At 46.3% G+C, this 13,100-nt stretch overlaps 1 protein-coding gene across 1 annotated transcript in view; it reads left to right on the top strand.

Annotated features, from left to right (window-relative positions):
• Positions 1 to 2,373: 2,373 nt before the first annotated feature.
• drd4-rs (dopamine receptor D4 related sequence) overlaps positions 2,374 to 13,100 on the top strand; it is a 28,054-nt gene continuing 17,327 nt past the window's right edge. The window contains exons 1-5 of the mRNA XM_033615081.2: positions 2,374 to 2,642; positions 10,562 to 10,704; positions 10,798 to 11,060; positions 11,233 to 11,345; positions 12,570 to 13,100. The exon at positions 12,570 to 13,100 is cut by the window's right edge and continues 113 nt beyond it. Coding sequence (XP_033470972.2) covers positions 10,821 to 11,060; positions 11,233 to 11,345; positions 12,570 to 13,100 — 884 coding nt within the window. The 5' untranslated portion in view covers positions 2,374 to 2,642; positions 10,562 to 10,704; positions 10,798 to 10,820. The remainder of the gene's footprint in view (positions 2,643 to 10,561; positions 10,705 to 10,797; positions 11,061 to 11,232; positions 11,346 to 12,569) is intronic.

The raw sequence follows: 13,100 nt of genomic DNA, 5'->3' as shown, positions 1-13,100 counted from the left end.
TGTTCCTGATCACTGACAAAAACTGTCAGACATCTGAGTGCTGTTTGTTTGGTTGATTTGTTGATTGAGGTCATTAAGATGATTCTGAATTTCCTTCAGTAGAATCATCAGCATCCATCAGATTGTCTGTTCAGCACTGAACTTTACATATGATGTTAATAAAGACGTATAAATACAAAGTCAATAAAACACATACGAAATTCAATGTGCCCCAAATGTCGTCTGACAGGTTTAAACATCACAGCTGAAACCCAGTGTGCCCCGATTGTCGTCTGACAGGTGTAAACAACACAGGTGTAAACAACACAGCTGAAACCCAGTGTGCCCCGAGTGTTGTCTGGCAGGTTTAAACATCACAGCTGAAACCCAGTGTGCCCCGACTGTCGTCTGACAGGTGTAAACATCACAGCTGAAACCCAGTGTGCCCCGACTGTCGTCTGACAGGTTTAAACATCACAGCTAAAACCCAGCGTGCCCCGAGTGTCGTCTGACAGGTTTAAACATCACAGCTGAAACCCAGCGTGCCCCGACTGTCGTCTGACAGGTGTAAACAACAGAGATGAAACCCAGTGTGTCCCGAGTGTCGTCTGACAGGTTTAAACAACACAGCTGAAACCCAGTGTGCCCCGAGTGTCGTCTAACAGGTTTAAACATCACAGCTGAAACCCAGTGTGCCCTGAGTGTCGTCTGACAGGTTTAAACATCATTAAACATGGAATCTTTTCTCCGACTGAAGAATCTGAATGTTGTGTTTACGTCTGAAAACTATGTCATGAACGTTAAAACAGTCCTCGAGGATTCGATATGTCATCAGTTCATACGGAGATGTTTATACCACAGACAGATGAAGGTGAAGATGAAGATGAAGATGAAAATGACGCTGTATTGATATATGTGTGTGTTGGTGTTTGCCTTACTCACTATTGGTGTGATGAAGATGAAGGAAGTCTTCATCAGCTGATCTCAGAGGTCCGTTAAACTCCACAGACTGAAGCTGACAGGAAGTGTCTCTTCAAAGTAAAAGTCGTTTAATTGACGACCTGTAACAAAGATACAATCGATCATTATCAATAAACTGAAAGAGGAAGTGATTCTTCTAAGGGAAACTGAATCTGATTGGCTGAAAAGGTTCAGTCACATGAACATGAAGTCACATGTCCGTCAGCACAGACAGAGGAAGAAGAGACTGACGTGTGTGTGTGTGTGTCGACTGAGCTGCAGACGTTTAACCTGCTCGATAATCAATTGGTGATTTATTAGAGGAGATGAATGTGACGCAGCAGCTTCATCAGTGAAACCTGGTCAGACGTCTGAGTGTTTATCAATCGATCAGTTTATCCTGAGACAATCAATAACAGCAGATCAACATCGATCTGTTCATTCACAGCAGAGAAACATGACAAGACGTCGTAAAGAACAAAACAATCAGCTGCTTTAATGTCTCATATACTGTCACAGTTTATACAGGTTATATCTAATGTTATATGATGTGATGTGTCAGCATGGTGACAGGGTGAATTATTGTTTTATAAATAAAATGAGTTGTGAGCGCAGCAGCAGAAACACACGTATATCTACACAGAGAGAATATATATATATATATATATAATTAAAACATGAGACTAGTTGGTGTAGTTACAGAGTGTTTTATAATTAAAATGAGTTGCGAGCGCGGCTGCGGCTGCAGATCTGTATGAATAATGTATGAGACGTTAATAAAGAACACATGTGCTGCTTCCTCTCACACATGTAAATGAGCTCATTAACATGTTGAGTGGACACAGACACACACACAATGCTCTCCACAGGTCAAAGGTCACCACTCAGCGTCGCCAGCCATGATTTAAATATGACTGATTATAGATCAGGTCTGATCAATAAACTGTGAACATATCAGTGACAGTTTTTATACAACACGTTCACTTCAGTCACCATGGAGACGTGATGTGTTCAGGTACCTCTGTAAGAGTCAGTGTCTGTTCTTTGTCACTGAGCCTGGAGCTGCTCTCAGCCTCTGACTGATCAGGTTATTGATCAGGTTATAGATAGGTTTTTGTTCTCCTGAAGTTCTCCTGAAGTTCTCCTAATATTCTCCTGCTAACAGACACTCCTGTCCTCCTCATCTGTGTGTGACAGTGAATCATCACCATAATAACTGTAATTTGAGCAGGTAGAAACACCACAGAAGAAGAGATGGAGCAGAACAAAGAGAGGTGAGGAGGAACCAGAGAGGAGGGCTGTGACATCATCACCGACTGTCAGCCAATCACAGAGCTCCGACACACAGAGAGGGAGAGGAGGGAGAGGAGGGAGGAGGTGATAAATCTTTTTATAGACCAGAAGAGAAAAGTTTTTCGTCAGTTCAGAGCTGACGAGAAGACGAAGAGGAGGAGAACTTAAGGAAGAACAGGACGACAAGTGAAGGAGCACCAGAGGAGGAGAAGTGAAACAGAAGCTGAGGAGAACAGGAGGAGGACTAAAGGAAGGAGAAAGAGGAGAAACAGAGGAAGAAGAACAGGAGGAGGAGGACATGAGGAGGAGGCTGAACCAGGAGCAGCAGGAGGGCGTTTGAGGATAAAATCTGATTGAAAAGCAGAAAAACAGAAACTGAAGGAAAACAAGACGTTTGTTTTTTTAAAACTGTGAGTCTGAATCTGTTTATATTTACTGATGCTTTTATTCTGAAAAACAACTTTTATATAGAAATACACACACACACACACACACACACATATATTTATTAATCAATCAATCAATCGATTTTATTTATAAAGCCCAATATCACAAATCACAAATCACAATTTGCCTCACAGGGCTTTACAGCATACGACATCCCTCTGTCCTTAGGACCCTCACAGCTGATCAGGAAAAACTCCCCAAAAAAAACCCTCGTACTATTTATATTTCCCACTCTTACGATACGATATGTTTCTTTTTCTTAAAGACACGAAGGTAAAACATCCATCATCAACTGTTTAATTATATCGACTGTATAAATATCTGTCCCTCAGTTTGAAGAATCTTGAGTTTCATCCTTGTCATCATTTATCTTATTTTTATTTATATTTATATAAAATCTGTCCACACATGTTGATCTGTACATATACAGGACATATATAAATATAAAGAGATGGGTATGTCTCTCTGAGAGACTCAGACTGAGATGGACTGTTGAATCTTTCAGGTCTCACAGCTCAGTGGTCACATGTGGACCTTTAACGTCTTTAACCCTTTGATATATAAACCAGCTGAGTCTGTTTACAGGAGGGACATGGACGTGTCCAACAATCAGACGACTTTAACCAGGAAACAGTCGGTTTATGTCCCGACTGAAACTAAAAGTCAACGTTGAGTCATCAGTCACATGACCAACATTAGTCAGGATCACCTGTAACTGAGCAGTTCAACCTGATGCGCCTCACCTGTCTACATCATCTGTTCCTCTGTCTCGTTGTTCACATCCTCACTGTGAACTCGTCACATGTCCATGTCCACATATGACGTCCAAGGTACCCTGGGTGTGTTGGTTGTTGACGTTCTGGGACGCCGTGTCAACTTCAGCCTGTTACATGCATTGTCTGTTTTCAAAATACACTTCTGTTTTCACAGGAAATGTACAGTTTGATACAGTCTCTTTCAAAATAAAAGCACTACGTCGGTACAACACCCTTCTACTCAGACTTCTGCGCCCCTTTAACTTTTGTTGTTGTCCCCCCATATTTCCTCCTGATGCTGCCAGGTGCTGTTAAACAATACCAACCAGCTGCTGATCATGCCAACATGAAAGGACAGCTACTTCCATCGTTCTGACATACTGATGTTCTGACGTCCTGACGTCCTGACGTTTTGACATCCTGACGTTGTGATGTCCTGACATCCTTCTGACGTTCTGACGTACTGATGTCCTGACATCCTTCTGACGTTCTGACGTCCTGATGTTCTGACGTCCTGACGTACTGATGTTCTGATGTTCTGACGTCCTGACGTTCTGATGTCCTGATGTCCTGACGTTCTGATGTCCTTTTTTTTTTAATACCTGTCTGCATTAATCTTTGTAGCTTAGCGCCACAAAAGGGTGTAAGCTATTGTGGCCTTGAGGTTGTTGTGCTCCATACAGATTACCAAAAATAAACAAATAAATGTATAATAAAGAAAAGAAAACGGAAAATAAATAAATAAATAATAAAAAATAATAATTAAAAAATAATTAAAAAAAAAAAAACACAACAAAAAAAAACAAAAGAGAAGTCTATACTGAAACCAGAAATGTGAGAGTCCTGGTGGTCGAGGAAAGCCCGATTGTGGAGAAGAGTTGTCAGAGCAGTGTGGTAGGTTTGAGAAGCAACTGCCCCTCCGGCAGGAACCCGCAGAGCTTCCAGGGCGGCATCCAGCCCACCCGCCACAGGGCCACGGGCCCCCCCCCCCCCGACACCGGGAAGCAACTGAGCCCCTTTTAAGTGATCCCATCGGTTCTTTGCGATGCGTCATGGAGCTGAAGTATCGAACATGCACGCGTGTATTTGAACCCTTCCAATGTGTTTATGAGAACCATCACCAGGGTCCAGGGTCAATGTCCCAGCCCAGGCGGCCGGTAAGGCACCACAAGGCCGCAGGAGTGCCCAGACCCCACGCCCAGGGAGCCGCAAAGGCCACAGGACACCACGCAGGCCCAAGGACCCGGGGCTGCAATGGCCAGCACCCCCAGAGAGCCAGAGATATACCCCAGATGGGCGGGGCAGGAAGGCCCGCCCACCCACCATCCAACGCAGACCCCCCCAACCACCACCCACACCACCATGATGTAAATGGGCTCCCTGGCTCCAACTCACAGCCCGGGAGGGCCGGGCCTCACGAGCCATACCATGCGTATCTACAGCGTGTGTGTTGACCCACTACCCCCCCCCCCCCCCCCCCTTTACTATGATTCTCTGATCTCTGATGGAGAAACATTAACCCTACACCGTGAGTGTGAATGTGAGTGCCCCTAAATGTGATGTGGTGCATTAAAATTGAGGGACATAGGAGACAGGTGGGGGCAAGGCTGATGGCTACAGCACACTGCTGTCCTGCAGCCTGTGCAGCCATAAGGCCCCTGGAACCTGTTCCCATCTGTCCCCCAAGATGTAGGTGTGTGTGGTGCTTTAAAATTGGAGGACAGATAAGGATGGGCTGGGGGGCAGTATGGAGGGCTACAGGACACCACTGTCCCATAGCCTGCCCCATCGTGAAGCCCCCCAATCCATCAGTGGTCTGCACCTCAAAGAGTGAATGTATGTGGTGCGTTAAAAGTGTGAAATGTGTGGTAAGTGAACTAAATGTGGTTTAGGAGGCCAGGCCAGTGTAGGCCCGGCCCGAGGGCTGGAGGGATGGATGAGAGGGGCTAGAAGGTAGTGCCAACCAGACCCTGGCACAGCGAGGCCCCCAAAGCCCATGGACAGCGGGCCAGGTGGGCCCCAAGGAAACCCAACGGGCCCCCACCAAACCCCGCCCCCCAAGCAACCGCAGCGCAGCGCCGTTCTGATGTCCTGATGTCCTGATGTTCTGATGTCCTGACGTCCTGATGTCCTGATGTCTTGACGTCCTGATGTTCTGATGTCCTGACGTCCTGACGTTCTGATGTCCTGATGTCTTGACGTCCTGATGTCCTGACGTCCTGAAGTTCTGATGTCCTGACGTTCTGATGTCCTGATGTCTTGACGTCCTGATGTCCTGACGTCCTGACGTTCTGATGTCCTGATGTTCTGATGTTCTGATGTCCTGACGTCCTGATGTCCTGATGTCTTGACGTCCTGATGTTCTGATGTCCTGACATTCTGATGTCCTGACATCCACCTGACGTCCTGACGTTCTGATGTCCTGACATCCACCTGATGTCTTGACGTCCTGATGTCCTGACATCCTGATGTCCTGACGTTCTGATGTTCTGACGTCCTGACGTTTTGACATCCTGACGTTGTGATGTCCTGATGTCCTGACATTCTGATGTCCTGACATTCTGACGTCCTGACGTTCTGATGTCCTGACGTTCTGATGTCCTGACTTCCTGACGTTCTGACGTTCTGATGTCTTGATGTCCTGATGTCCTGATGTCCTGACATCCTGACGTCCTGCCAGACCTGAATTAAACTCACTGACAGAAACTTAATGAAAGCAGTTGAAGCGTCTCACTGCAGGACACTCCAATCAGAATCATCGATTAACCCAAAACAAAATCCACATGATAACAAACCAACCTGCTCAGAGGTAAAATCACATCAATTATTTTACCATAAAAACACAACAAATTCCACATCTAAATAAAAACCTCATCATCACCACGACATCAATGATAAAATCATTCTCTCTAAAACTCACCTCAGCAGCGTGTGCACGACAGTGATCATGGATCAGGACTGAGGCCAACACACCTGAGCTCCATAAGCCTCTTCACAGTCCAGGTGACGTCTCTGACTGGGCCCTAGTGTCCTCCGTCTACAGGATCTGTCCTCGACTCTGAGAAGCTCCATTGGTTGATGTCACTGAGCTCGCTAACATCAGCCGAGGAGGACACTGTTAATGTTTACGTCTCACGCTATATGATCCTGTCATCCACGACTAGTTGCAGGCTTCCTTCTGCACAGTGATTGGTGGTTGTAGTTCCGCAGACAGGAAATAGTTCCTACATGAAAGTGCTCACAATTTAGCAGAGCTGACAGAGACTGGTAATGTCCGCACCTACGTCATATATGATGTTACAGTGTCTGATGTTCATATTAATTAATAATGAGATAAATGTTTGAAAAGTAAAAACCTCAGCAAACTTCAGATCGTTCTGAAAACTCTGTTTCCAACAAGATGAGCCGACATTAGCTGATGATGAACAATTATCTCTAAACTCTGCTGATGCAGAACCATCGTCTCTAAACTGTGCCGCTGATGAGGAACAATCGTCTCTAAACTCTGCTGATGAGGAACAATTGTATCTAAACTTTGATGATGAAGAACCGTCGTCTCTAAACTTTGCTGGTGAAGAACCATTGTCTCTAAACTCTGCTGATGAGGAACAATTGTATCTAAACTTTCATGATGAAGAACCATCGTCTCTAAACTTTGCTGGTGAAGAACCATTGTCTCTAAACTCTGCTGATGAGGAACAATCGTATCTAAACTTTGATGATGAGGAACAATCGTCTCTAAACTTTGCTGCTGAAGAAACATTGTCTCTAAACTCTGCTGATGAGGAACCATCGTCTGTAAACTTTGCATGTGAAGAACCATCGTCTCTAAACTTTGCTGATGAAGAACCACCATCTCTAAACTTTGCACGTGAAGAACCATCGTCTCTAAACTTTGCTGATGAATAACCATTGTCTCTAAACTCTGCTAATGAAGAAAAATCCTCTCTAAACTCTGCTGATGAAGAACCATTGTCTCTAAACTCTGCTGATGAAGAACCATCGTCTCTAAACTCTGCTGATGAAGAACCATCGTCTCTAAACTCTGCTTATGGGGAGCCATCGTCTCTAAACTCTGCTGATGAAGAACCATTGTCTCTAAACTCTGCTGCTGAAGAACCATTGTCTCTAAACTCTGCTTATGGGGAGCCATCGTCTCTAAACTCTGCTGATGAAGAATCATCGTCTCTAAACTCTGCTGCTGAAGAACAATCGTCTCTAAACTCTGCTGATGGAGAACCATTGTTTCTAAACTCTGCTTATGGGGAACCATCGTCTCTAAACTCTGCTGATGAAGAACAATCGTCTCTAAACTTTGCTGATGAAGAATAATCATCTCTAAACTCTGATGATGAAGAACCATTGTCTCTAAACTCTGCTGATGAAGAACAATCGTCTCTAAACTTTGCTGACGAAGAATCGTCTCTAAACTCTGCTGATGAAGAACCATTGTCTCTAAACTCTGCTGATGAAGAACCATTGTCTCTAAACTTTGCATGTGAAGAACCATTTTCCCAAACTCTGCTGATGAAGAACAATCGTCTCTAAACTCTGCTGTTGAAGAACCGTCATCTCTAAACTCTGCTAATGAAGAACCATTGTCTCTAAACTCTGCTGATGAAGAATCATTGTCTCTAAACTCTGCTGATGAAGAACCATTGTCTCTAAACTTTGCTGATGAAGAACCATTGTCCCTAAACTCTGCTGCTGAAGAACCATCGTCTCTAAACTCTGCTGATGAAGAACCATCGCCTCTAAAATCTGCTGCTGAAGAACTATCATCTCTAAACTCTACTGCTGAAGAACCATCGTCTCTAAACTCTGCTTAGAGTTTAGATGGCGACTGTTAATACACCAAATTAATCCAAAACTAAAAACTGTTTTAACACAGAGATATAAAAACACTACATGTTACGTAAGGGATAATGTATAGTGAGCCGGGGACTGTTGAAAAATAACTCCTGACAGGGGAACACATCAGGGTTCCATTCCCCCGCAGGGAGTTATTTTTCAACTGTCACTGGCTCACTATACATTATCTCGCTTAGAACATGGCTTACGACTAAAGCCCAGCATACACTGTATGATTTTTGACTGGTTTTGACCCGATTTTTGAGACGCACGACCTGCCGACGCTTGGACCGGATTTCCGCTTCGTCGTGCGACGAAGCGCAACAAACATACAAGCTAGCACGCTAGACGAGGTACAACACACACACACACACACACACACACACAGGGTGCACCCGGCTGTAGCCAGCTTGCCTCCAACTCTCGTTGTAAAATGGACAAACCATACTGTCCACGTCTTTCAAGCCATCTGCGAGTCCATATGTGCCGACGCCTCTTCTTTTTGGACGTTTCGGAACACAGTATAGCGTAAATCATCAAAGCAAACCACTTGTCCTGCTTCGTTGGCAACATCGGCACTTCCTGAACAAATCGGAGCTTTCAAATGTATATTTATTGACAGCTGTCAACGGGCAAGACAGTCAGCAGAGGCCAACGAGCCGTTTTCACCCGTACAGTGTGAGCTCTCTGGTCGTGCTTGATGATCGGAACGTACAGTGTGAGCACATAAATCGTGAGCTTTGGCCGCACATCACAGACAATTCACTCGTACAGTGTGAGCTGGTATTAACAACAAGATTTTAAAAATCGTACAGTGTATGCTGGGCTTTAAACATTCAAATGTTAGAACTGGCATCAATATTATTAAATTGCTGGCAGAGTGTAGTGACAGAGGAGAGGCGTTCACCAGACAAACAGGAGCGGAGGAGAGGATTTTACTCCACTTCTCCTGGTCAGAGATGCTGGGTGCCCAGTAGCTGCGAAGGCTGCCCTCACATTTATGGCCAGTGACCGACATGATCCGCCTGCTCTCCAGGACAGCTTGGGAGAGCTGTGTGGACTAACGTTAACTGATTTCGATGCTCCTCAGTCTAAGGCCATTGCTATGGCGTCCCTAGCAACGGAGCAGCAGAGCAGCAGTGATACCTCAGGAAATAAACACCGCAGAATTTTGTTGATTGACCAGTCAGAATCAAGTATTTAAGAGTGCCATGTTCTAAATATACATAACTGAAAATAAAATGATCATATGACAGAAACAATAATCAGAGTCATCACAGCTGATCCTCCAGCTGCTGTGACATCATCTGATGTTGACCAATGAGATGACATCAGTCACAACTTCAAATATAATTTTATTTAATTTACACACAGAAACACATGAACTGTACCTGAGTACAATGGATGGACCTGCACTTGTACAGATCCTTCCTAGTCATCCAACCACTCAGAGCGCTTTTACACTATATGACATTCACCCATTCACACACACACTCACACGCTGGTGGCCGCGGCTACCATACAGGGTGCCACCTGCTCCTCGATTTTTAACACACTGACACACTGATAGAGCAGACATCAGGAACAATTTGAGGTTCAGTATCATGCTCAAGGATACTTCCACATGCAGACTGGAGGAGCCGGGGATCGAACCGCTGATCTTCTGATTGGTGAACAACCCACTCTGCCACAGCCACCCAGCAGTACACATGAACACATGAACTGTAGACATTTAATGAATCTTTGACCTGGTTGTCTATATTTACTGTGTGTTGTCATGGTAACAGTGAAGCTGTTATCGTACGTTGTTGTTTACATTTTAAATCAGGTGGCGTGTACATGTTGCATTGGTCCTGTGGTCGTCATGGTAACGGTGAAGCAGCCTCACAGGATGAGTGCAGCTCTGTGATCTGATTCAGTCTGAGAGGAGACTTTTCACATTTAATACCACTGCGCCACTTCCTCATGTCACCACCAAAATAAGAGCGCAGCAGCCTCAGCACCAATCAACTGTCTCTGTTTTAATTTACACCCAGATGTGTTTATGATGTCAGAAATCTGAATGTACAAAACACAGACGAGACCATTTCCAGTTCACCTCCTAAAACTGCTGCTCCCTGTTGTTTCTATCAACAAACAACAACAACAACAACAACAACAACAACACAAACAGGGAACAAATGTGACGTTGTTGGGACTATTTTCAGCAGCGCATGAATCCACACTGCAGTGAGTCAAAATAAACTACATTTACTTGTTTACCTGTTTGTTGACAGTCACCAGAAGAAAAACAACAACCGGCAGACATCATCATGAGTGAAGAGAAACATCGAATAAACATCAACTCAGTCTGTCGTCAAAGTACTGAGACCGAAACATACCAAGGACTGAGAAAACACCTGGGACAGGTAACAACAAGGTGAGACCTGGACACAAACGCAGCAACACCTGGGACAGGTAAACACCACCATACTCTATGACACACACTGACAGGAAATCATCTTTTGTCCAGATGTTGAGTCCGGGGCCTCCATCATGGACAATGTGACAGCTGGCAGCCCGCCAGGTGAGACGCACCTGAAGAACTACAACTATCTGGCCCTGGTCCTCGGCGTGCCCCTGATCCTGGTCATCATCCTGGGCAACGTCCTAGTGTGTCTGAGCGTGCTCACTGAGCAATCCTTAAAAACCGCGACCAACTACTTCATCATCAGCCTGGCGGCCGCTGACCTGCTGCTGGCGCTGCTGGTGCTGCCGCTCTATGTCTACTCTGAGGTCAGTGTGACTCTATACCAGCACTGTGAGGACATGTTAGAATGTGAGGACATGTTAGAATGTAAAGATCTAATCTGAGGCCTGTGAGGACGGTTGTGTTTATGAGGACAGACTGGTGTTTAAACAGCACTTTGAGGACATGAGTTCATCCGTGTGTCTGTGTTGTGTTTAGTTTCTGGGCGGCATCTGGACGTTAAGCACCGCCCTCTGTGACGCTCTGATGACCATGGATGTGATGCTGTGCACCGCCTCCATCCTCAACCTGTGTGCCATCAGTGTGGACAGGTGAGTCCAAACACAAGTGTGTGTCTCACCCATCTGTGTCTAACCTGTCTGTGTCTTGCCCGCCTGGGTCTCACCTGTCTGTGTCTCATCTGTCTGCGTCTCACCTGTCTGCATCTCACTTGTCTGCATCTCACCTGTCTGTGTTGTGTCTCACCTGTTGTGTCTCACCTGTCTGTGTTGTGTCTTACTTGTCTGCGTCTCACCTGTGCGTGTCTCACCTGTCTGTGTCTCACCTACCTGTGTTGTGTCTCACCTGTTGTGTCTCACCTGTCTGTGTTGTGTCTCACCTGTCTGTGTCTCATCTGTCTGCGTCTCACCTGTTTGTGTCTCATCTGTCTGCATCTCACCTGTCTGTGCTGTGTCTCACCTGTCTTGTGTCTCACCTCTTGTGTCTCACCTGTCTTGTGTCTCACCTTTTGTGTCTAAACTGCCTGTGTCTAGCCTGTCTGTGTCTCTCCTGTGTTGTGTCTCACCTGTCTGTCTCACCTGGCTGTGTCTCACCTTTTGTGTCTCACCTGTCTGTGTCTCACCTGTCTGTGTTGTGTCTCACCTGTCTGTGTCTCACCTGTCTGTGTTGTGTCTCACCTGTGTGTGTCTCACCTGTGTGTGTCTCACCTGTGTTGTGTCTTACCTGTGTGTGTCTCACCTGTCTGTGTCTCACCTGGTTGTGTCTCACCTGTCTGTGTCTCACCTGTGTTGTGTCTCACCTGTGTGTGTCTCACCTGTTGTGTCTCACCTGTCTGTGTCTCACCTGGTTGTTTCTCACCTGCCTGCATCTCACCTGCCTGCATCTCACCTGTCTGCGTCTCACCTGTCTGTGTCTCACCTGTCTGTGTTGTGTCTCACCTGTCTGTGGTGTGTCTCACCTGTTTTGTGTCTCACCTGTCTCGTGTCTCACCTGTCTGTGTCTCACCTGCCTGTGTCTCACCTGCCTGCATCTCACCTGTCTGTGTCTCACCTGTCTGTGGTGTGTCTCACCTGTCTGTGTTGTGTCTCACCTGTCTTGTGTCTCACCTGTCTGTATCTCACCTGTGTTGCATCTCACCTGTCTGTGGTGTGTCTCACCTGTCTGTGTTGTGTCTCACCTGTCTTATGTCTCACCTCTTGTGTCTCACCTGTCTTGTGTCTCACCTGTCTGTGTCTCACCTGTGTTGCATCTCACCTGTCTGTGTCTCACCTGTGTTGTGTCTCACCAGTGTTGTGTCTCATCTGTGTGTGTCTCAGGTACATCGCTGTAGTTGTTCCTCTGAAGTATAACAGAAACCAGTTCAGCGTCCGTCAGTTGGCGCTCATTGCAGCGACCTGGGTGCTGTCTCTCAGCGTGGCAAGCCCGGTGATCTTCGGTCTGAACCAGGTGGCGGGTCGCAATCCGAGCGTGTGCAAACTGGAGGACAAGCGGTTCGTGGTGTACTCGTCCATCTGCTCCTTCTTCGTGCCATGTCCCGTTATGCTCCTGTTGTATTATGGGATGTTTCGAGGCCTGCGGCGGTGGAGCAGTCGGAGCCGCTCTCAGGGTGGGCGGGGCAGTCATCCTGCTCTGTCTGTACGCCTCCACCTGGCTCTACGGCGAGTGAAGGTGACCAGGAGCCGAGAGAAGGTTGTGTATGTCACATCAGTCGGGCTCAGTCCCACCTCTCCGTCCAGTGTCTCCATGACAAACCCAGTGTCGGAGGAGCAGCAGGACGGAGTGCCGGCGGCGCCGGAGAGCGACCCGATGACAACGCAGATGGACAGCGTGTCGGATGGCGAGCCCAC

The sequence above is a fragment of the Epinephelus lanceolatus genome, chromosome 23 (genome assembly GCF_041903045.1).
Source record: "Epinephelus lanceolatus isolate andai-2023 chromosome 23, ASM4190304v1, whole genome shotgun sequence".
In the NCBI taxonomy this organism is placed as follows: Eukaryota; Metazoa; Chordata; class Actinopteri; order Perciformes; family Serranidae; genus Epinephelus; species Epinephelus lanceolatus.
Note: the sequence above shows the minus strand (reverse complement) of the source record. Positions and strands in the feature narration are given on the sequence as shown.